Below are 23,363 nucleotides of genomic sequence, written 5' to 3'. Positions count from 1 at the left end.
CGCTACACAGAAGTGATCTTCCATTTTCAAAGATAACAAAGGCTTTTTGACAAGGTCAGTCAGTGAAAATGCCATTAACCCCACTGAATTCTTGTTGAGTTGAAGCAGAGCATAGGTCAGCTAGTGAACCCACGGCCCTCACCAGCAGCACAGGACCTGATTTTTTTTTTTGGGCCCCACTGCAACCTAATGAAATGTGTTAAGGAGGGAGGAGGGGAGTTTTAGGGCCGGAGGGGGCAGTCACCCATCCACCAGACAACTTACTCCCCACTTAATTTGTCCCCTTACATTACCCTCTTTTTCACGTAATCCTCTATAAGTGCATGGTGAAGTTTGGTGCGGCCATTTGTTGTTCGACAGCATTGAGAGGAAATTGCAGGCCAATTCCTCTCAGTAATGTGGGCTTCACTCAGCTGTCATGAGTGACCCTAATAAGGCTGACACAGGGGGAGGGGCTGGGAAGTGGGTTTGCTCCAGATCAGTCTGTTTCTTCCCCAGAAACAAATCTAGTCCGTAAAGACAGAGATCATGGCTCGCACTAACCCTGACATGTAACTCCCCGTGTGTAAACAAATCATCATGCATGGAAAGTCATCTCAGTTTCTTGTGTAATTTGTTTTCTGCCACAGGGAAATTTGTTCGGGTTGTTTTGTCAAGGGCTTTCCGTGTTTAGACAGACTTGGCGTTGACGTCCTTGTCCCAACAGCTTGAAAATTATTCCAAGGATGAACAGATAAATTCAAATAGCTTTCAGCTTTCAGCATGGAAACCTCATCTTAATCTTTTTGCATACCTTAGAGCATATTTTTATGATAATGCCAGGAAATTTTATGAATTCATATCCCCTCGTCAAGAGATTTTTTTTTATAAGTAGTCCAGTCAAAACAGTGTCTTGTAAATTATGTCAAAAGAGTAAATTCTGCATGGAAACATCTGAAAATCAGTCTTCAGTAAACTAGAACTGTCATTAATAATTATTTAAAGCGGTTCCTGGCCTCCTCCGCGGAACTCATCCTGTCATTTTTAACCACCAGTCTCATCAGCATATCAATCAAGTCGGTATGAACACCAACTAATAAGTGGCTTAATGAAGAGAAACTGTCATCTGAATAAGGTATATTTTTGCAAAGAAAATAAATCTACTTTTGTATGCAGTAAGGTTGTAATTATTGGTAATACTTCACCTCACCTTGCCTAGAAAGATTAATCTGTACGAATTAATGATGAATAATCCAGTCTGTGTTTACCTCAGACTTTTTTTTAAGAGATAAACTATGCGACTCTGCATACAAGTCTGCATACGACGTGTCGTTGGACGCTACATATCCACACTGAATCTGTTAAATATGCATTCTGTTACCTCGTGTAAACAAACAACATACCTATCGGCTGTGTGCTAGGGATCAGATTAGAGACATAAGAGATTGACGAGTTTGCTAGGAGAGCAACTGTTCCTGCGTTTGTGATTCATAAACAGAAAACACTTGTTCACAGTTAGGAGATGGATTTTCTTATTAACCAACTAATCAAATAATCTTTACAAAGTTACAGCTCTACTTTTCACCATGAGAAATATGATCTGATAAACTTGTTCTGTCCTTTTTTTAGTTTCTGTCCAGCATTGACACCCTGAAAGCCTTTTACAGTATAAATTCTACTCGCCTTCTTTAAAACAAATTAATTAAACATGAACTGCAACATTTCGAGTTAGTAACCGTGTCTTGTTTTTTTAGCCTCATTCCCTTTTGAGTTGAGCTGCATCCAGATTTCTTTGAATGTCCTTGAGATGTCCCACATAACGTTCAGGGAACTACTTTATTAGCATTCACAGAAAGTATTGCAGCGGCAGAGAGATCTGAGGTGACCCACAAGCCAAGGACCAATCAGGATTACAGAGTTCCTTGGCTTCAATAGGGGAGGGAGGCCAGAAGGATGGCACTCTTTGGAAAAAACACAAAACAGCGAGTAGAGAGTCTATGAAAAGGCATGCCAAGATTCTGAGCTTGAAGCAAAGAAATTGATGTAGTGAAAATTGAGATATTGGCCTGTAATGTAATTTTTTTTTACAGGGTTTTCTGCAGCATATTTATTAGTGATAGTGGATGATGTGTGTCCATGAGCAGGAGCAGGAGTTATACACATTTTTCCTTAAGCTGCCTTCTCCATGCTGTAGAGCATTTGCAGTATCTATAGGATGCTTAATGATTGAGTTATGCTCACCTTCAGCCCCTGGTAGCACATCAAGTATTTTTGGCCAATCAATTAGTGATGTACTCAGAGTGTAAATGCTCAATATTCATGAATAAGATTCATGAATTTTTGAAGCAAAGTGTGTATTCAACTGTACTCGATGGGCAGCCTCTCACCAGCAGAAACCTGAGAGTTGTAGCTGAGGGAAATCCAGATCGGTGTGGCAACAGGACAGTGATCCGTATCACGGAGTCAAATACACCGTGGAATTTCTTCAGGACAAGATTGTGGAAGTCCTTGATAACTGAGCCAAAGGTCAAACTTGAGTCGTATTTCAAGGAAACCTTTGCAGGAGCTTGAAGATGGTTTTTGAGATACTCCTTGTTCAGCCTGACTGAGGCTGAGTAAATCCGTGCGAAGAATTACAGGAAATCCCAAAATCTTGATGTGCTAAGTTAACAGTTTTATTGTGAAGACGACCCAAAGCTACATCAGTATCGACTTGGGTTGAAATGCTAAATTAGATGTCTGTTTTTCCAGCATATTGCAGTTTCACTTTGGCGTTTGGCTTATTGTATAAAACTCTTTGAATAAAATGCAATGTACATTAAAAGTAATTCAGTATTCTTAAAGGTGCTATATGTAACTTGACTGGCCAAGAGCTGTCTCAAGCAGTGAAAGCGCCAACGTTAGGCTAACTATTGTTTTGCTTCTAAAGTGGTATATAGCGGTACAGACAGTGACTAGCTGCTTAGCATGCTATCTTTAGTAGATATTTTTGCAACACAATATGTAGGCATATATGACATGAGGTCAAAACTGTTATATCTTCAAACTGTTAGTAATTTTAGTAAAAGGGGCACTATGTAGGTAGTTGTGGAGATTAAATTCAAACTGTATTGTAATATAAAAACAATTGTAATATTAACAATATTAATGAGGTAATAAAACAAACTCAGAAATATTTATTTTCCATTTTCCATGACTGAATAAACAAGCTGTTCTTGGAGGAAAATAAGGTCCCCAGAACCCTGTTTGAAGCCAGGAAGGTGGCAGGGTCTGTCACATATAAACAAAGTAAAACAGTATGAAACTGTGTTGTCCGTTAAGGTCAATTTGTTTATTCAGTCCTGAAACCAAAGAGAGTTTGTTTAGACATAAAAAAAAAAATTAAAAAATCAGTAAATGAAGATCTTTCTCTTCTGTTCAAAATGTCTTTCCCACAAACTACACAGTGTTTGTGTTTGTTTGCTTTAATTTTAAACTACAAATTCTTACATACAGCTCCTTTTAATGTGTGCTTTATTTGGTAATCTACACATTGTGAAATGCATTAACTACATGTTACTAATGAGTATGAAAATTAGGATCCTTACAGGAAGTGTTACACATTTTGGGGAATATGTTAATTGTTTTCTTAAATGAAAAGATCAAAACCACTCTTGTGTCTCTGTTAATTATGAAGCTACTCCCAGCAACTGCTTATCTTAGCTTAGCATAAAGACTAGAAACAAAACTAAAACAAATGTGAGCATGGTTTAAAATTATCATATAACTCTTGGCAAATAAGTAAATTTCTTTAAGAAATTGTTGATTATTTCTGGCAACAGTAGCAGTAATACTCCATCCATGCCCATCTATTGTCACAGCTACTGAAGCGAGGAGACAGCCAAACATAAAGACCGAGCGCAAATTAAAAATGATTAAAGACTTCTAACAACTCATAGTATAATTTCTAGACCCCTCGCTGGAGAAAGCAGGGAAGACTATATCCTGCACATCATGAAAGGCTACTCATTCATTTGCCCTGCCTTGATTTACATCCTGCCACAACCAGCTGCCAGAGCCATTTTGTGTTGGAGTGTTTGGAGAGCTTAGGGGGGCGGACTGTTGAAGGCGTTTTAGAAAAGGTCTGTGTTCTTTTAATGTGACAGAAATCTGAACTCAAGAACCTCTCCACTACCCTGAGCACACACAAACGACATTTGCAGTCGGATCCAGCCTTGACCAAGCACTCGTGTTTTCAGGCCAAAGGGTGAAGGAAGAGACTTGTGGGCAAGTGTCAGCAGGCTCCTGTAAACATATATAAATGCCTTATACACCCGCCGCTTAAGCCAGAGGCAGCGAGAGAAAAATGAGTTCTGAACTGTGACTTGTGTGTGTGGGAGGGAGAAAGATTGTTGGGGATGGTTATACCATTGAAAAGAGGAAATGAGGGTGAGGGTGAAGGAGAGAGGGAAAATGGGGTGAGCAAGAGAGGTTTCCTAAGCTAATAAAATGCTCAGAGGGACGGAAGCTGCCAGCCAGCATTCCTGTGCCATTAGATAAGTTAGCTCACTGCAGCCTCCAGTTTCTCTGCAGTGCTGAAGTAGCAAGCTGAGGTCACCACCGGGGAGCGAGGGGGGATGGTGGGGGCAATAAATTCAGAATGTTTTTTGTGCACGGTGGTTGCTCTTAATCCTCTGAAGCTGTTTGGTTGATGATTTACTTTTGAATTTACAGGCAAAAGCTGCAAATTATAATTCATCTGCCTCATTTCAAATGACCTTCTATAGCAGCTACTCAGACCTGTTTTTTACATTAACTAAAATTGTTTACTGCAGTTAAATGGGCAAAATGGTGCAGGGTTTAGGGCAAGCTATTTTGTACAAATCTGCATTCTTAATTATAACATTTTTACCATTATTACACCAGACAAACGCTGAGACAAAAATGGACACATTCAGTTTACCGTCATGAAGGAGTAAAGAAACAAAAAAATATTCACATTTCAGAAGCTGGAATCAGATTTGTGACTTTTCTTCTTAAAAGATTACTCAAACTGATTAAAGGTGCAATACATAAGGATTTAAGTATTTTAGTTCGAAATGTAAAAAAAATTACTTAAATTATCAACTGAATGTGAAAAACAGTTATGACATTATGAAGTCCATGTACTGTATTGCAGAGATAACTGCTTAAGTTAGCGTGCTAACCAGCTAGCCCCAACACCAGCACTCCCTCAGTTCTCTGAACTACTAGTCCAGACTGCTAGCTGCACGGCTAACTGAGCTAACTAGCTAATGGCAGCTACAGTTAGCAGTTGGTTTAGCGATACGCTGCCCCCTATTTGTTTTGAATTTGACAAGTGGTCAATTGCTACATATCGCACCTTCAACTGTTCATCAAAATAGTTAGCAATTAATATAATAGTTGACAAGTAATAGGTTCATCTATTTTAAACGCGGGCATACCTGCCTAAAAAATAGGCAATTAACTTCTTTGACAATGCCAGTAGACAAGTTTGCCTTTCTTTTTTTTTCTTTTTTCTTCCTGGTGTGTCAGAATCAATGTCACAAACACGCAGGAAAACAGGGATCAGTAGAAAGCAATATGGAGGCCAGTGACAATATTCTGGTGTTTACTTTTGTAAATCTTTTACTTCAGTCTGTCTTTCACACTCAGCCCTGACTGAATGATGTTCATGCACTGCTTGAACAGTGACTAACGTAAAACTTTTTTACGCGCCAAAAATTTCAGCTTCAACACACGTCACAGTATTGTGGTGGAAAAGGGTCAAAAAATTAGCATGTCCACCCAGATGTCATGGAGGTGGAGCCGAAAAATACCATTGACTACAACAGAGTCATTTGACCCGGGAATGAATGCTGATTGTACTCTTTCCCACTGAAGACAAAACCCCAATGTTAGTGGGTGTAAGTGGGCTATTTGATGACATGCAAGCTGCTGTCAGATGAACAGTATTTGGTTTCTTAGGGTGAACATACACAGAGAGGGGTGTGATCTTCTGGAACTAATTTTAGATTTCAAATGTGAGGTCAGGTATCACAGCCAGCACAGGTCAGATTGTGTAGCTCACACCGAGTGCTACCAAATTCACACTTGCCAAATGGCAACACAGAAGCTTCTAAGTGTGACAGATTGCAGCAATACCAGTGAAGTCAAGGAGCTTCTCTTGCATACTCAGTTGCAGTCTGTCAAACTGAACCGTTCACGTTGAATTGGTTTAATCCACAAGCTTGTTACTTGTTTTTTTAAAGCTGTAGCCGTAGATCCATATCCTCCCTAAGGTAGTAAATTTCTGGGCTGCAAAGTGAGATAGAGGATGCCAAAAAAAGTGTTTGCCTACAAATAGTTCTCCTTCAGGGAAATTGCCTGTACTGTGAGATGGCTTATTTAAATGGAAGGGGTGTTCAGTGAGTATTCCCCAGTAACCTCAGTGTGATCATTCTCAGTGAGACCTTCTGCTAGTATCTTTTACAGGTTCTACAATACTGAGTGCAGCTGAGTCTGTTCCAAGTCATTTAGAAGATATCAGTCAGTGTTGACCCTTGGGCTTTACTGAGTGAAGAAGATTAAAAAAGGATCTTTGACATATATAATTGTCTTGCACGTGACACCCTTTAGCAAAGATCAATGCATTGATGGAGCAGCAAAGATGGACGTTTTGCTCACATTGTGCAGGCAGCTATATCTGAAAATCACAGTCAGATATTCTCTGTTGTGTTTGTCTTAGGACCATATATCATCTTAGATTTTGGATATCGTCAATACTGTCAATAGTTTTAAAGGCTGTATTAGTAAAAAAATGTAATTTTCTGAACTTACCAGACTGTTCCACTTTTCTAATACCTGTCTTTACTTAATTAGTCATTATATCCACGTTACTGATTATTATTTATCAAAAATCTCATCGTGTGAATATTTTGTGAAAGTACCAACAGTCACAGCTACAATATTTTTGCAATTAGGGCCTATTTGGTGAAAATATTGTTATGTTCAGTTTTGTTGCCCCATCCTAGCAATAAATAAGGTTTTTCTGTTTTTGAGCAGATTTCAAAGTATTGAGTTGCATATCGTGTGTCATGAAATGGCCTAAAAATATTGTGATATTATTTTAAGGTCATATCGCTCAGCCCTAGTTTGTATTTCATCTTATTTTATTACTTTTTGTAGAATTGGATGATGCTCGATATTTCGGCTGTGTATTTACTCCAATTTTGATACATCAGCAGATTTACGCAAATTTTTTGCAATGTAATTTTGCAATGAAAATATCTAATGGAGGAAGGATATTTTATAGTTAAATAGTAAAATGTGTTGTCATCAGTGCACTGAAACTTACAATTTAATAATTTTCTACCATATGATCTAAAAAAAAAAACGTACATATCGGGTAACAATAAAGATAAATAAAAATAAATTGGTGATCGGTCGATATCAGTTGGGCTCTAATTTGTTGTAATTTGCATTATTATCATAGTTAACACAAAATAAATGACCTTTTTGATTTCTTTTCTTCTAGGCATGCTGGTGGTCAATGTTACTTGGAGAAACAAGACATATGTGGGCACCCTGTTGGACTGTACACGGCATGACTGGGCTCCCCCCAGGTAAGGACCACTGCCCTGTTCTCATTTCACCTGGAGAAACCATCATAATGGTATTTAAAGCAACATTATGTAGAAATTGGCATTTTGTGTGATTTGGCCCGCCACACAGTGTTGAGTGGCTGTGGCAGAGACACCATTCAGCCTGTTACAAGACACTGTACCTTCAAAATGATTTTGAAGCTGTTATTTTCAGGAAGAAAAAAAAGTTGCATTATAAAGGCAACATTATGTATCATTTAAGCTACAATTGCTCTGTTAATGGAATGTGTCTTGTTTGGTGGTATTGAAAGTATCTGCACTTTACTGTCACACATGGTAGTTTAGTTCAAGGTAAAGAAGAAAAGGAAAAAAATCAAGATTGCCATGAATCATTGATGCAATATCTGTATCCAGGCTCCACTTGGTCTCTAAACCTTTTCATATTCTGTGTGATATGAATCTGCTGTGGTAGCATCAGCTCAAGGATATGTGGACCTATGCACCAATCTGAGTGTAGCTGGATCTTCCAAGTCCATGTTAGTGTCTGTCTCCAGTCAGGGGAAAAGGATTCATTGGCAAACGGCTGATGTCCCAGGAGGTAGTTGTGGAAATAGAAAGCTCCTCTAACAAGCCAGATTGCAGAATCCAATTATTGTACTAATAGCTTTTCCTCAACACTGTATAACATCACAAAGGCTGCAATTTCTTAGATCAGTGTTATGTGGGCGGTAGCTTCAGGTGTTTGTAGTTTCTATATACTTGCTTTTGTTATGCAAAATACACAGGTTTTGTAAAATACATCTCCAAGCACTTGCTTTGATTTAGAACACCTGCACCGTATCTAAATGTAAATATAAATCTATATTTGAAATGCATGGTTTAGTGCAATAGGAAAAAAATCAAGATTAAAGCAGAGCTAATGGAAAACAAGGAGAGGCTGTATCACACTAATGTATCACAGTCCTAGATAACAATAATGTTCAGTAAGTGAGGTTTGCACACTAAGTGAGGTTTGCTGGGCTGTATTTGCAACGAGATAGTCTTACAGTTTGCAGCACGACTACATTAGAGACACACCATGAATAATTCAAAAAGCTTTCAACGGACTGAATATAAACTTGCGCCTGTAATGAGTCTAAATTCCTCCACCGCTGTCAGACTACGGATGTATTCACATCCCCTGCTGGGGCTGAAATTGTTTGGAGAGACTTGCAGAGGAAGCTGTGAGTCATACCAGCCCAGTGTCTCTCTTTGTCACAGATTGCTAACCTTCACTGCTGCGCTGAAAGATAATTACATTACTGTTATGGAGAGATAAGGCCAAACTGCTATTTTAAGTATTTGAATGACTGTATGTTTTGATTACAAAGCAGCCAGAATGTTCACTGCTGTCTTTTCAAATGATCTTTACATGTCCTTCATTTGGAATGTCATGTGGCTTTGTTAGAAGTGCACAATGTTATGTTGTTGTTATGTTATGAGAGGACAGGGACAGAACAATAGTGTACATATTTGGATATCACTGTCTTTGTTTATAATGGTTTCAGGGCTCAAAAGAATTTAAATCCCCTAGAGTTGTCATCATTGGTGTTACTGTTATGACTTTTCTGAATTTTTTTCTGAATTTTCTTTGAGATTGGTGTAATTGTGGTATGTTATTTGGAATACCAATAAAGTGAGTAACTGTGTAGTGAATATGAGATTCCCACAGAAAGTATAAACACATAAACTTTAGAAAGTGTATGACCAAACACAGGAGTAGCCCAGAATTTTGTACGTTTATCTGGAATAGAGGTAAATGATGATGTCTTTAAAACCGTATAGGCATTTAGAGAACATTGCAATTGCCAAAGAACTGACCATTTTCTTACATATACTTTGACAATTAAATGTTTTGGTTCTCTGTGGTTACCTAGCGGATAATAAGGGTAACTGGGGTTTGAACAGTAGTATTGAAACAAATCTGAACCTTCCAGATAAAAGTAAATTTAACATAATATTATTATGTGTTTTGAAGGATTTACATGTGTAATAGTAATGGGGTTTAATACCTATAAATTAGTAGATATGTGTTATCATTTTTTGTGAAGGACAGTTGATCATTGTGGAAAAAGCCAATAATCATAGTTATTGGATATTGTAAAATACAATACAATACAAAACATTTTTAAAAAGTCCAAAAATTGAGAAAATATTCTAACATTTCAGAATCTAAACTAAAACACTGACTTGTATTGACATCAACCATTGATACCGGGACATCACTAATTCTTATACATGATTTTTGCCACTACTGCAGGTTTTGTGAATCCCCTACAAGTGATCTGGAGATGAGGAATGGCCGTGGTCGAGGTAAGCGAATGAGACCAAATAGCAACACCCCGATCAACGAGAACAGCAACTCATCGGACAGCAAGGGCACCGCCAACAACAAAACGCGCGCTGCCTCTAACAGCAAGGGCCGGAGGGGCAGCCAGACTCCATCAGAGCGCCGCACCCCACCCAACAGCAACACAGAAGACATCAAGGCCAGTCCCTCCTCAGCTGGAAAACGCAAGACCAAACCAGCCTCAGACATGGAACCCAATTCCAGCTCAGAGGACACCAAAGGCAACAAACGTATGCGGACAAACTCCAACAGTGGAGGGGTGGGAACGGGTCTCCCTATCCCTTCCATTAAGACAGAGCCACTTCCACCTCCCCTCGATCGCACCTGCCCCTCTCCAGTTCTCATTGACTGCCCACATCCTAACTGCAACAAGAAGTACAAGCACATCAATGGTCTCAAGTACCACCAAGCCCGCGCCCACAATGATGATGACATTAAGTTGGAATTAGATGGAGACAGTGAGTATGGAGAGGACTCAACTCTCCACCCCGAACCAGGGAACTGTAATGGAGCCTCTATCTCTCAGAAAGGATGCTTGTCTCCAGCACGTTCAGTTACTCCAAAAGGCAGGAACTTTGATGCTCAGAGTCCTTCCCCATCGCCTGGCAAGTTTGGCTCAAAGCAGAGTAAAAAGAAAGTTGCTGAGGCAGAACCAGAAACGGGAGGTACACCGATGGATGGGTGTGAAGATGGGCTTTGCCTCACTGATGAGGCCAGTAACGATGGTATTGATGATAAGAGAGGAGCAGACAAGTCCAAAAAGGGTAGCTCAAAGGCTGATAAAATGGCCCAGAAAAACATGAAGTCACCCCGGCCGATTGGTCCTGCCTCTACAGCATCCCAGCAGATGTACTCTTTTCCTCCTGGAAACCCGAATTCTTCCCCAGGGCTTACCCCAATGATACAAGGAATCCCCAAGAGTCCCCAAATGAAAGGTACACAACCTAAGCCACCTGCAATTGGAGATCCTGCCTCAAGTAGCTCCAAGGACAAGAAGAAGAAAGACAAGAAGAAAAAAGATGGCGGGAAGGATGCTGACAGCCCCAAGCCTCCGGGAAAGGGAGGTAAACTGGAGGAAGGGAAGCTTCCATACCCTGAACCCCCTGATCAAGGAAATAAGGGGGAAGGACTTCTCAATGGTTCCTCAGATCCTCATCAGAGTCGCTTGGCCAGTATCAAGGCTGAGGCTGACAAAATTTACAGCTTTTCTGACAATGCCCCTAGCCCATCTATTGGTGTAGCCAGTCGGATAGATGGCACTGGAATGCCACAGCCTCTCACGCCACTTCACGTGGCGAACCAGAATGGTGCTGACAACTCTTCAGTTAAAACCAATAGCCCAGCATATTCAGACATTTCAGATGCTGGTGAGGATGGTGAAGGGAAACTAGAAGGCAAAGTCAGGACAGAGGACCAAGCCATCAGGGAAAGTGTCAAAAAAGCACTCTTTCCAAACCAGACACCCAGTAAAGAGTCCCCATACTATCATGGCTATGAGAGTTATTACTCACCCAATTACGTCAACCCCAGTCCTAGTGGGCCCACTCCAGGCACGCCAGGGGCTGAAGGTCAGGTAAAGGTCAAAAAGGATGATGACCAGGACCAAGGTGAGGATAAAAACAAGGTTGAGATTCATGAAGACCGCAAACCTGACAGTGGTGCTCCTGGCCAGCAGCAACAACAGCAACCCTCTGTCATCCAACAGCGATCCAACATGTACATGCAACCTCTTTATTACAACCAGTATGCTTATGTCCCACCATACGCATACCATCCCGATCAAGCCTACCATAACCACTTGATGAACACCAACCAAGCCTACCGGCAACAGTATGAGGAGCGGCAGCGACAGATGGCTGAACAGCATCGTGCTGCTGAGAAGAAGTCAGACGTAGCCATAAAAGAAAGAGAGGCCTCCATGAAGGAGGAGTGGAAACAAAAGAGCCCAATGCCACCAAGCCTCTCCAAAGCCCCAAGTCAGTCAGACCTTGGAAAGACGCCGCAGCCCCCAGGCAAATCCAGGGACTCGCCCTCTGAGCCCTCCTCAAAATCCCTGGGAAGCATAAAGGTGGAGGATCCAAAGTCCCAGCAAGCTGAGGGGCTGAAGATGAAGCTGACTGAGGGGGGCCACCATGGAAAGGAAGAATCCAAGCAAGCACTGGAGTCCCGAGGTCAGGCAGGGATGGAGCAGGCCATGTGGTACAGACAGGTAACCATCAATATAGTCTAACAATGTCAGAATATATGCTTGTGAGTATGTTTTAGAATAATTTCAATACGTAGATGCTGATTTGTGCTGACTTGGACCTTCTTTCTCGCCTACAACAGTACCCTGAGAGCCAGAAGCCCCAAGCAGAAGATGAACACCAGCAACAACAACCTCGATGGAAAGATGAAAGGGACAGGGAGAGGGAACGTGATCGTAAATTAAAGGAAGAGAGGCCTAGGCCCAAGGACAGTCAAAGTGGGCCCAAGGAGGACGTCAAGGAGGGTAGTGATCCCAGAATCACTTCTGAGGACCACCGGGCCATGAGCAAAGACTCTCGATCTAATCCTCACATGCAGTTCTCATCACCACTAGCACAGCACCAAGGCTACATGCCCTACATGCATGGTTACCCCTATGGACAAGGCTATGACCCCAACCACCCTGGATACAGGGGCATGCCTTCAGTCATGATGCAGAATTACCCAGGTAAGCATGCATTGCTTTTTTGAAAACACAATGGCTCTAAGGATTTTGTTTGTGGCACTTAAGATTGTCATCAAGAATGAATCACAATATTTGTTAAGTGTATACATGTCATTCATCTGAAACGCATGTTGTTGCTTTAATATAACGTTTAGGTTGCAGATCTGATTTACCTGTTGGGTCACAGACTTAAGACACAGACAGACTCAAGCAAGGCAGCACAGAATCTGAAATAAGCACAGCTAAAAAAGTCAGATAGGTCTGACCATCGTGTTTTACTATATATCTTTAAACATTACAGTTACAGCTCAACATGACAACAGAAATGAGCAAGTTTGCAAAAATGTAGATATCTCCAAATAAACTGCCAGTTTTCTATCAAAAGTGACTGTTGTTCGCGTGATCACAGTGATTCAGTTGATAGAAGTCTCAGCAGGATCTCACCGTTGTTTTTTTATTCAGAATTGACATTTTCTGCATAAAAACTTGCATGTAACTTTACAGCAATTTTGTGTTATTTCGCTTGGAATTGCAGATATATATGAAAATGGTAAAGCAGCATGAAATGATGACATGGTTGAGCTTATTGGGGGCAAAACACGGCATGGGAGTAATCTGGAAGTAAGTTAGGAACATGTCAAACAAAATCAATCCATCATTGACTTGACCTATCCAACAGTCGTTCTAAATAGGGTTATTAAATGAGGAGAACAGCACGAAGGAGGAGAAATTGCAGACATCCTTCCCATCCAAGATTTTTGCTGAAGTATTGAAGGCGTTACTACTGGGAGTGGTTGTGTTTACCAACAAATTCATGGAGGATTGTAATATTCATGTAAAATAAATGTTATAGTTTTTATCCCACTGACATGGCTGATGATTCACCACCAGACAGGGCAACTATACGTACTGTTGAAAGCATACATACAACATTAATGTGGCCACAGTAGAGAAAAATGCTTGTCTTTAACAGCTTTCAATTTTAAATTTAATCAAAATGCCATATTTTGCAGTTGGGCCCAATATGGTCAGCTACATTGCAATATTTACAGTGTTTTCATTTTAAAAATCGAAAAAGAAAAATACTCCATAATCTAGTTCATGAGATAGGTGCGTAGGAGAGGGAAGAGCCTGATGAAGATCTAATACCATTCCAAATAAATGTATTTTGCAAGTTAGACAGTTGTGTGTGTTTGCAACTTCTGAAGATCAAAATGATCCCAAGTAGGAAAAAAATATATACTGGTACTAGATAATTAAAAGTGCTGAAGATATTGTAAGATATTTGAATGGTGGTTGACCCACCTTTCCAATCCAAAGTGTCAGTGTTCTATTGTTGAGTCTCATTCCAAGGCCGTCAACTATCTTTCTCCAGAATTGCTTTTTGCACCTCTAAAGTTGCCATATCTGGATATAGCCCTATTAAATAGACGATGTGACATTTTGTCCAGAAGTTGGTGACCTAAAATCAATTGTGTTGACTATTCAGCTTGATTGATGTGAGCGTTAATAAAAGTAATCAATCACCAGTTGTCACATTTGTATTCAAAGCCTAAATTTAAACAATCAATTTTCTTTATCACTTCTAGGTTCGTATCTGCCTGCAGGCTACCCGTTTTCTCCATACGGCGGTAAAGTAGCCGGAGGTGAGGAAGGCAGTGACAAATCTCGCGCTAGCCCGACTGTCACCAAAACTGCAACGGACTCCAAAGCCCTGGATATCCTGCATCAGCACGCCAGCCAATACAAGAGTAAATCCCCGACAGTCGGTGACAAACCACCCCACGACAGGGAGCGCGAGCAGGATAGAGGAGCTGGTGGAGACAGAGATCGGGAAAGGGAGCGCGAGAGGGAAAGAGAACGAGACGTGGACCGACCACGATCCTCGCCCTCCCAGCGCATCATGCCATCTCACCACCACCTGGGATACCCCCTGCTCTCAGGACAGTACGACCTGTCCTACGCCACAGGTCAGTTGGTCCTCCAGTCTCACTTAATGTTATTCATTCTTACATATTTAATAAGGTAATATACATGCAAAGTAGATTAATGCCAGTTACTTAAATTTAAAAACAGCCCACAACCCAGAATATTTTCTGTAAGTAGATGCAGAGTGTTAAATTATGGCAGATCAGCGATCTTAGTTCAGAACCTAAATAGGAAAAATCACTGATAGCCGGATATTTTCCAACTCGCCATAGGTCTCTCCTCATCTGCTATTGTTGCCAGCCAACAAGCAGCAACCCCCTCCCTCTACCCACCACCTCGGAGGTGAGAACGGTAAGACGCCCTTAGCTGGAGAGACACGCAAACAACTGACAGTGAAACAAAATACAAGCCTAATGAGACACCTTGATAGACTGAGCAGTGTTTACAAACCTGACGTATGCAGGTGGAAGACATTGTGTTTCATATCAACAATACACATGGCTCCAGTTAAAAATACACAGGTTATGAGTACAGGCACACACGTAGATTGTCTTGTAAAAATAAAACTGAATGTTTCTTTGTCCCTGGTTTATTTGATTTGAAGTGACAAGAACACCCTGCTGTACTCTTTCCTTACAACACTTATGTTGAAGACTCCGAGGCAGTAACCTGGAAAGAAAACAAATCTTAGCCAAACAAAGCCCTCACCGCTCTGCTGCAGTCTCGTACAATATGCAGTGCAGCTTTTAGCCCCTCAGCTCATCCATCCTAAGTAGGTCCTCTGAGGACAAGTGGATCACAGTGTTGATAATAGAGATGTGGAATGAGCCCGCCAAGACAGCAAGCCAGAGTGGCCTGCACTGACATCTAGTGGCAGCTCTTTAAATTACAGCTGAGTGATTTGTTATGAGCTGTAGCCATTTTATTAGGCACACAAAGCAAAAACTAATGTAGTCTAATAAAAAAAACAGCAATAAATCCCACCTTCATGAGGCTTTTAATCAGTTGTTGTATGAAACTGTCTTAGAGAGGTCTTGGATTTTGGAGGATGTAGTTTGTGGTGCTGTTGAATTGCACTACACTGATAGTTGTGTATATTATTTTGTTCATCCCATTTATATCAGTGAGGGCAGGTTAAATAATAGAAACACCCATGTGTTTAATGCATTCCAGTTCAACAGCACCACAAACTACATCCTTCAAAATGACCATTGAGTTTTCTGTAAAGCTGCTTCAACACAAGCTGAACGTTACAACCTTCATGAAGGGAGGATTTATTACAGGACTGTTGTATTAGACCAGAGGGGCCCTAACTTCTTCCTTTGGAGGGCCAAAACTAAAATTTGATGGCAAACCACAGGCCAAAAGTAAACACCTATTGTATCATGGTGTATTGTGTTGTATTGTTACATTTTTAATGAGCAATTTTACCTCACAAAAAATGAAGGGCATAAACCAATTTGTATTATATATATAATTTTTTTTCTGATTTAGATTTTTTAGTTTTTCTCACTAAAAACATCTGGTGGGCCAAATTGAAACTTATGGTCCCACTTTGGACAGCCCTGTATTAGACTGTATTAGTTTAGGTAGGTTTAAGTTGTAAGCTGCAGGTCCAACAGACCACATTTAATAACATACCTCCTGTGGTGGAAGGAGTATTCAAATTATTTAATTATGAATACCATAAAATACACTACATTACAAGTAAAAGTCCTCGACTTAAGTGTTTAAGTAAAAGTACAGAAGTATTGTTTTTTTCTTGTGCATTTTTAGCATTATAGGTGCAATAAAAATATAGTAGTTGTTGTTATTATTATTATTATTCCTGTTCAGTGAAAACCATGTATCTTCAAATTTGGTGAATTTGTTTTTGTTTTATTTGTTGTTGTTTTTTTGTTCAGATAAACTGAAGGATTAATTATTCCTTCATGTGTATATCGTTCTGTATGATGCATTGCTGTAGATTAAACTACCCAGCAGTATATAAAGTAATTAAATGAGCTCATCCTTAAAAACATCCACAGCAGTAAAATACAACACTAATATTAATCCAAACCCATCAGATGTAGTTGTAAAACACTGACAGGGAACATTTTACTGCACAATTAGTACTTTTACTTTTGTTACTTATAGTTTGGTGATAAAACTTTTACTTGTAGTTTGAGTATATTTACTTTAACTGAAGTAAAGGCTCTGAATACATCATCCACCACTGCATACAAATACCTCAGAATTGTACTCATATTCTACACAAAGAAGAGATACAAAAGTGTCTAAAGCATTTGTTAAACATGAACCTTGTTCTGATCTGGTAATAATAGAGTCTTTCTTTGTATCTCTCACAGGGAAACCTGACCGTCACACCTCAACCCTGCAAAGATTCATGTGACTGGCTCACATGAGAAGCGAATCTCCCGGGTGTTACCTTTTAGACATCAGTTGAATGGTGTTTCTATCTATATTTTTAGTTCTTCTGCCCCGAGGCGAGGCAGATTGTCTTCTTGTTTTTTTTCTTCCTCCTCCCCTCGTAATTGACCCCAAAATTTCCAGACCTTGGACTGTAACAGGACTGATAATAACCCAGGTTCAAAGCCATCACTCTGCCTCATCACGCAGAGGAAACACCAACCCGCTGATTATCTAGTCTTTGCACTGTCAACAAATACAATGCAAAAAGAGACTATTGGACTGCCAGAACAGCTTTTTTCTCGTTGTGTTTCTTTTTGACTGCATTGTTTTTTTGTCACACGCAGAAAGAAATTGGCAGGGGGATGTTGGGTGGCTGATGGGAAAGGGGGAGTCAAACTAAATTAAAGACTGAAAAAAAATCACATTGAGATGATTTACGTCTTTGGCTTATCGTATGCCGTGAAACAACAGTATATCCTTAACTTGAGAAAATGTTTGGCTATATTTCGTGGGGAGAGGGAATATGGCAACAGCTGCTTTCTTCAGAGACTTAAGAGCCTGAGACTGAAGTTTTTTTTGTTTGTTTTTTTCATTTTCCATCGTCATTGTTGATTCCCATCCCCCTCCTCTCTCAGTTCTTGTTTCAGGGATGATGTCGTCATGTTTTGCGAAGGGACCGCACACACCTCAATGGAGAATAAACACTATTCATGTTTTCTTTTCTCAGTAAATCTCAATATCATTGTGTTCATCCTTGAATGTGTCTGACGCTGGTATTAGTCCTGTTTTTCTCACAATGAAACACTCATTTTAAAACGGTGAAGCCACATTAGCAAGCGATGAGTTCACAGGGCATTGTCATCACCACTTGTGAGGGTTTTTGGTGTTTTACTGTAAGATTGTGCTTCATTCAGCTTGTCAAGTTTGATTCTGTAAACAATGTGAAATCTCACTCAACTCATGTATTTTTCTGCTGTAATATAGACTTTTTAGCCAACTTTTATGTGCATAAATGTTTATATTTATCCCAGCACGCAACTGTTCGAAAACTGTTAAATAGCTTTCAGCCTTCACAGCGTTGGAACATCGTGTGCTCAGATCGTTAATGCTGCAGAGTCCCTCAACATCTCACTGTGCTTCTTCTCTGCCCCAGCCTTGGTTGTCTTGCTGATTGTTTTTATTTTATTCACTTGACCATGACTTTGACAACACATCACAAACATGGTTCACATTTCCATTCATCCTGACATGCAGTGTGCAAGGGGAGACACTACAGGTGAATAGGGTCAGACATTATAACATACTGAAATTTCCCAAGTTAGAAGATTATTTTTTGTATTACAAGTTTTCTAAAATTTTATGTTTAAATATGCAAACATTGCATTATCTAATGAAATTTTGAAAAACAGAAATCTAACCTGAAATAAACAGTTAAATGTGTATTTTGGAGGTTTTTTTCTGCTTGTCTGAAAGAAGATATGTTATGGAAGCAAAATGGGCCAAAGTCCTAAGTCAGTTTTCACCTTTACTGTCTCCCCTTAAAGGATAAAAATGAAAATTCAGTCATTATCTACCTATCTAAAGTTGGGTGGAGTTTTCGTTGTCCCAAAAAAAAATTTCTTGAGCTTCACAGCAGCTCATCCAGTGTAAACCAGGTTTCCGAAAGCCCTGACATCCCAAATTTATTTGAAAGATTTTATTTACATCCTTTATAAAGCTGCAATTTACTCTGTAGCTGCTAAGCTAAAAGCATTAGAATGAACCCCATCTGAAGCGGGAGCAAGAGCTCAAACATGCATCATGAGTGTAAACAACATCTTTTTAAATCAATTTGGGATCTCAGGGCTTTCGGAGACTTGGATAACACCGGACAAGCTGTATGGAGCCATTTTATGTTTACTTTCAGCTGTTTATGTAACGTTTAAAAACAAGTCTCCATCTACTCCAGTTGTGTAGGAGAATGTTGCAATGCTGTTTTGCTGTGAAGCTCTAGAAATGTTTTTGCGGACTAAGAAACCTTATATACTTACTTTTCCATCAGCATGAGGGTGAGTAGATAATGACTGAATCTCCGTTTTTGGATGAACTGTAAGATTGGTTCCAGACCTCTGGATCACTGTCCACATCCCAGATCTTTGTCAGCGATTCAACAGTAACTCAAGCTGACTAATCAGTCAGACTAACCGAAAACAAAAAAGTGAATCAGTCTGATTTTTAGGTGAGAACATCTCTTGGTGCTGCGCTTGCTCCTGTGGCTTCACCATAAAACACTTTCACCTGCACAGTTGTTGGCATGGTCTTCTTACCAGCTGCAAGCTTTGGATCAAACTGGACCAGTAAGTCTGATACCTCAGACACCAGTTTGCTTTGTTCAGTTGCTGCCGGTGCTGTGAGCTCAACTACTGAAACGACCCGAAACATCTTTCAGCTGTTACAGTTATAGATGAGCCAATCAGATGCAGACAATGAGCTAACATGGAGTGAAACTGGACCCTGTTCATGCACACATGAGTAAAGTTGGCCTAAAAAGAAGCACTTTGCTCGAGGCTTTTCTCTAGATGTCAAACTGCAAATTCAAACAAGTCTGGTTAACTTAAAATCGACACAAAACGTTGTAGCAGAGGGACCCTCTTGGCTTTAAATTACAGTCCTCCCATACCTCAGGGGTTGTAAGTGAAATTCTATCCAGATGCTGTTTGCATTGATTTCAGATTTCTTCTGTTTCTGGGTGTGAAAAAGCACATTTTCTGCTCTGAGCTGCAGTGGTTCATTCAGAAAGGACAAACTGGCTCAGGAGAGGGAGTTATTAAAGGTTTTATGCCATACCGTCTTTATGTTCATAGAATATTGACCATGATGTCATTAACTTTCTTGATTTTGGTTCTACAATCACTTTTAATGTTCCCATTGTTGTAGTTCTTCTCCCATTGAACTCTGTATGTGTTCGAGTCCATAAGCCACCAGTTAATCTCACGTCTGACACCCTCTGAAGTCGGATGTTTTGTTGAGACTCACGATTACGAAACTGCAGCTCTTCATTTTGAGGTTCTCGGACATTCCCAGTAAATAAGTTGCCAGTTTCTCGTCCCGCTCACAGAATGGTTTATCTTTTGACTTTTTGCGCATTTTAAAGAAGAATGGCTGACATGAATAAGCTGAATGTGGTGGTGTTTGACTTGTACTTAATCTGTAAGGGTAATCTAGGCAGCTGTGATGTTGTCATTAAAGTCAGTGGGTTTTAGTACCAGCAGACTGCATACAGTACATATAGTTTTATCAGACAATGGTTGTGACAAGTGCATTTGTTCTTCTCTCTCTTGAGAGTAGTAATGTTATCTCAGTAGTAAGCAAAGCCCAGTGAAAATCATATATACTAAAGTGTATAAAAAGCCAGAAAAGTAATGTTTGCTATCAACATATTGGAAAGTGCTTGGCTCTTGTATTTTGCAGGACTGTATTTGTTTCATGGTGAAGAGTATATTTATTGGCCAGCAGTTGTCTCAATTGGTGCCTAGTTGAAAACACGGAGACACTTGCTCGTTTGTCTTTTCCTGACCCACCTACTGTCACACAAACCTCCCCTCCCCTCACCTCCCCTAAAAGAAGTACCAGTTCTGGTGCTTGCAAGGATGTTTACAATGTCTTCATTTTCTTTCTGTGTGAGAAAATTCAGAACTCTTCGCCCTCTCCTTTCTCCCGCCCTTCAGGAGTTTGTGTAAAGTGTACATTACCATGGTTCTTTTTTATACAATACTCTGTAACTTGCCTTTGTAAATTTGGGCTGGAAAAAATAAATCTTTTTATGAGACAATCTGTCCTGGGAACTGCTCAATGGCTTCTGCTCTGTACAGATAATAAACTCATAATGATCCTTTTTTCAGATACCACTGAAGCTCCCATATTATGCCTTTTATCAACTGCATTTTTTGTTTAGGGCGTCTACAAGAAAATGTTTGTTAGCTTAATAATATAATTTAAAACAAATTTTCTCATACCATCTTTAGCTGCAGCACCTCTATTCACCCTCTGCCAGAACGCTCTGTTTTAGCTCCTGTCTCTTTAAGGACTCCCTCCTGAAAAGCCCAGTCTGCTCTGATTGGTCAACTGTCACAGGCCTGAGCAGGCACCACCCACAGTGTTTCCACATCGGCTCTGTGTGAGGGCAGTGATGTTCTGATTGCTCATTTGAAGGCACAGTTTTTAAATGCAGGCTGTGGGTTTTAAAACTTTCACACTATATATATTTATAGCACCTAGGCCTGTTTTATAATAAAAAAACAACATGCAAATCACTTTACAAATGGGAACTTTAAATATTCCAGTATGCTGTGCAGTTGTCATCTGCAAAGAAATATATGTCAACCTAGACAGTCAAGAAAAGAAAGTCTAAAGGTCTTTTCACACCAGGGATTTGATGAATAAATGTAAGAATTATGCAAAATACTCACCAGAGCTCCGACCAGGTCGCTGACTGGCAGAGAGAGGTTGCATTTAGTTTCATCTCAGCTGCCTGCTCCAGGGCTTCAGTCTGGTCCGGAAACATTAAAACACCACACTCGCAAACAAATTACTTGATCGTAGCAGCGGTCAACTAGCAACTGCTATGTTTTGCAAAGTAAAATGACTGTATCAAAGTAGTCTGGTGGATTTGAGGACAGCACAGATGTATTTAACAGCTCCAGTTCCCCATCATAAATCCCACATATAGTCTGTCTGTGCAGGGAGCAATTAAGGTTACTCATCTCAAGTCACCGCTGTCACATTGTCTTTCTAATTCTGTCATATAAAACAGGATGATGACAAACAAACAATAGGTCTGCCATTCTCATGAGTTGTGACGTCGCATCTGTTTCCCACAAGATAACTGGTAATGAGACCTTATTCCAAAATACAATTATGTCGCTTTTTCACCGCATAATATTCACTTTCTGTGTGAAAACATAAAAAAATCTGTCATTGTGTAAAGACCTTAAGTCATCGTGGAACATTTCTAAGTTTGAACAGATGAGGCCCGAGTGGGTCGTGAACATTTAACTGATTTATTGTTTCTAGTCTGTGTCCAACATTGCTTTTTAATTAGTATTCCTTTCCTAGAGAAGTTGAATGGATGATGCTAGAAATACATATTAGAACACAGACTGTACATGCTCATCTGCTGAAGCTGTGCGGCCCTGTGGAGTTTTCCTTCAAAACAAAGGTTATAATTACATTCCTTGTATCTTTGAAGTCAAACAAACATGTTAAGTGCAATTCTTTCTGAATCATTTTAAATTCAGCACTGTTTACATCCGTGCTTACCTTCTTGCAGTCTTCTATCCCACCTTTGCTGCTGCATTGCAGCATATCATGCCCTCCTGCCACCAGTATAAATCCATTATCTTACACAAACGGCTCCACAGCACTACTCAAGATCAAAAACTCCATAGGGAACCTTTAATGCTGAGATTAATGTGTGTACCAGTCCTTATTCATAGATTTGGGATTTTTTAAAATCAGGGTGAAGGAGTACATCTAATTTTGAAGTAGTTTATGATTTATTTATTTTTTGTCTGCATGTCTGCAAAAACCCCACCAGACAAATTATTATTCAAACCAAAAATATTTCAGTCATGTCTGAGGGTTTTTTAAGTCAATATTCTTACATAAGTGCCAGACATTTGCAGGCAGCAGTTTCTTAAATGTCAGGCTTTGCTGCTTTTTTCAGCTCTATTTAATTTAACATTGAATATCTTTGAGTTTTGGACTGTTGATCAAACAAATCAAGCTATTTCAAGGTCACCTCAGGCTCAGAAAGTTGTGGTTTACCTTCTTTTACTAATTGATAAACTAAACAGTGACTGTAATAGATTGAAAAATAAAATGATCATTAAGTGCAACTACTGTAGAGATGCAATTTTTAGCAATTTCTTTAACTGATAGTCTGCAGCCTTAAAAATCAATTATCGATGAATCTTTAGTAATATATGAAATTTGTTGGACGTTTTTCCACTGACATGATCAAAAGTGAAAACTACAGACAAAGTTAACACCAAGTTACTACACAAACACAAATGAATGACTTCATTTTTAACTGCAGAGCTCCCGTCTGTCGCCATTCCATAAACATGAACATAATCCTATCCATATTGAAGCTATTAAATGGCTAAAAGGTAAAAGTGTATATAGACTGTCTTATTGTATTTTTTAAACTATAAATTTATTGATATTTGATAAGCAAGTATCTGTAATTTGTGCCCATCTGTGATGATCGGTTAATACATTTTTAAACAATTAAATTCTGACTATTCTGCTATTAACTGATTGATGATTAATCATTAATAGTGAACTATGTAGTTTTAGAAATAGTTATTTGATATATTTCCATATAAACAAGCCGTGC

General features: G+C 39.7%; 1 protein-coding gene across 3 annotated transcripts in view; it reads left to right on the top strand.

Moving 5' to 3' along the window:
• The window catches only part of znf609b (zinc finger protein 609b), an 88,669-nt gene extending 70,369 nt beyond the window's left edge, over positions 1–18,300 (top strand). For 2 of the 3 annotated variants that reach the window (XM_073464546.1, XM_073464545.1), the window contains 6 exons: positions 7,496–7,583; positions 9,862–12,160; positions 12,280–12,646; positions 14,233–14,613; positions 14,845–14,923; positions 16,921–16,984. In XM_073464546.1, coding sequence (XP_073320647.1) covers positions 7,496–7,583; positions 9,862–12,160; positions 12,280–12,646; positions 14,233–14,613; positions 14,845–14,918 — 3,209 coding nt within the window. In that variant the 3' untranslated portion in view covers positions 14,919–14,923; positions 16,921–16,984. Of the gene's footprint in view, positions 1–7,495; positions 7,584–9,861; positions 12,161–12,279; positions 12,647–14,232; positions 14,614–14,844; positions 14,924–16,920 lie in introns of all 3 variants that reach the window. The other variant, XM_073464547.1, reaches the window with a different exon arrangement.
• Positions 18,301–23,363: the final 5,063 nt, after the last annotated feature.

The sequence above is a fragment of the Pagrus major genome, chromosome 4 (genome assembly GCF_040436345.1).
Source record: "Pagrus major chromosome 4, Pma_NU_1.0".
NCBI lineage: Eukaryota > Metazoa > Chordata > Actinopteri > Spariformes > Sparidae > Pagrus > Pagrus major.
The sequence above is the reverse complement of the archived record's forward strand: the minus strand, read 5'-3'. Positions and strand labels throughout refer to the sequence as shown.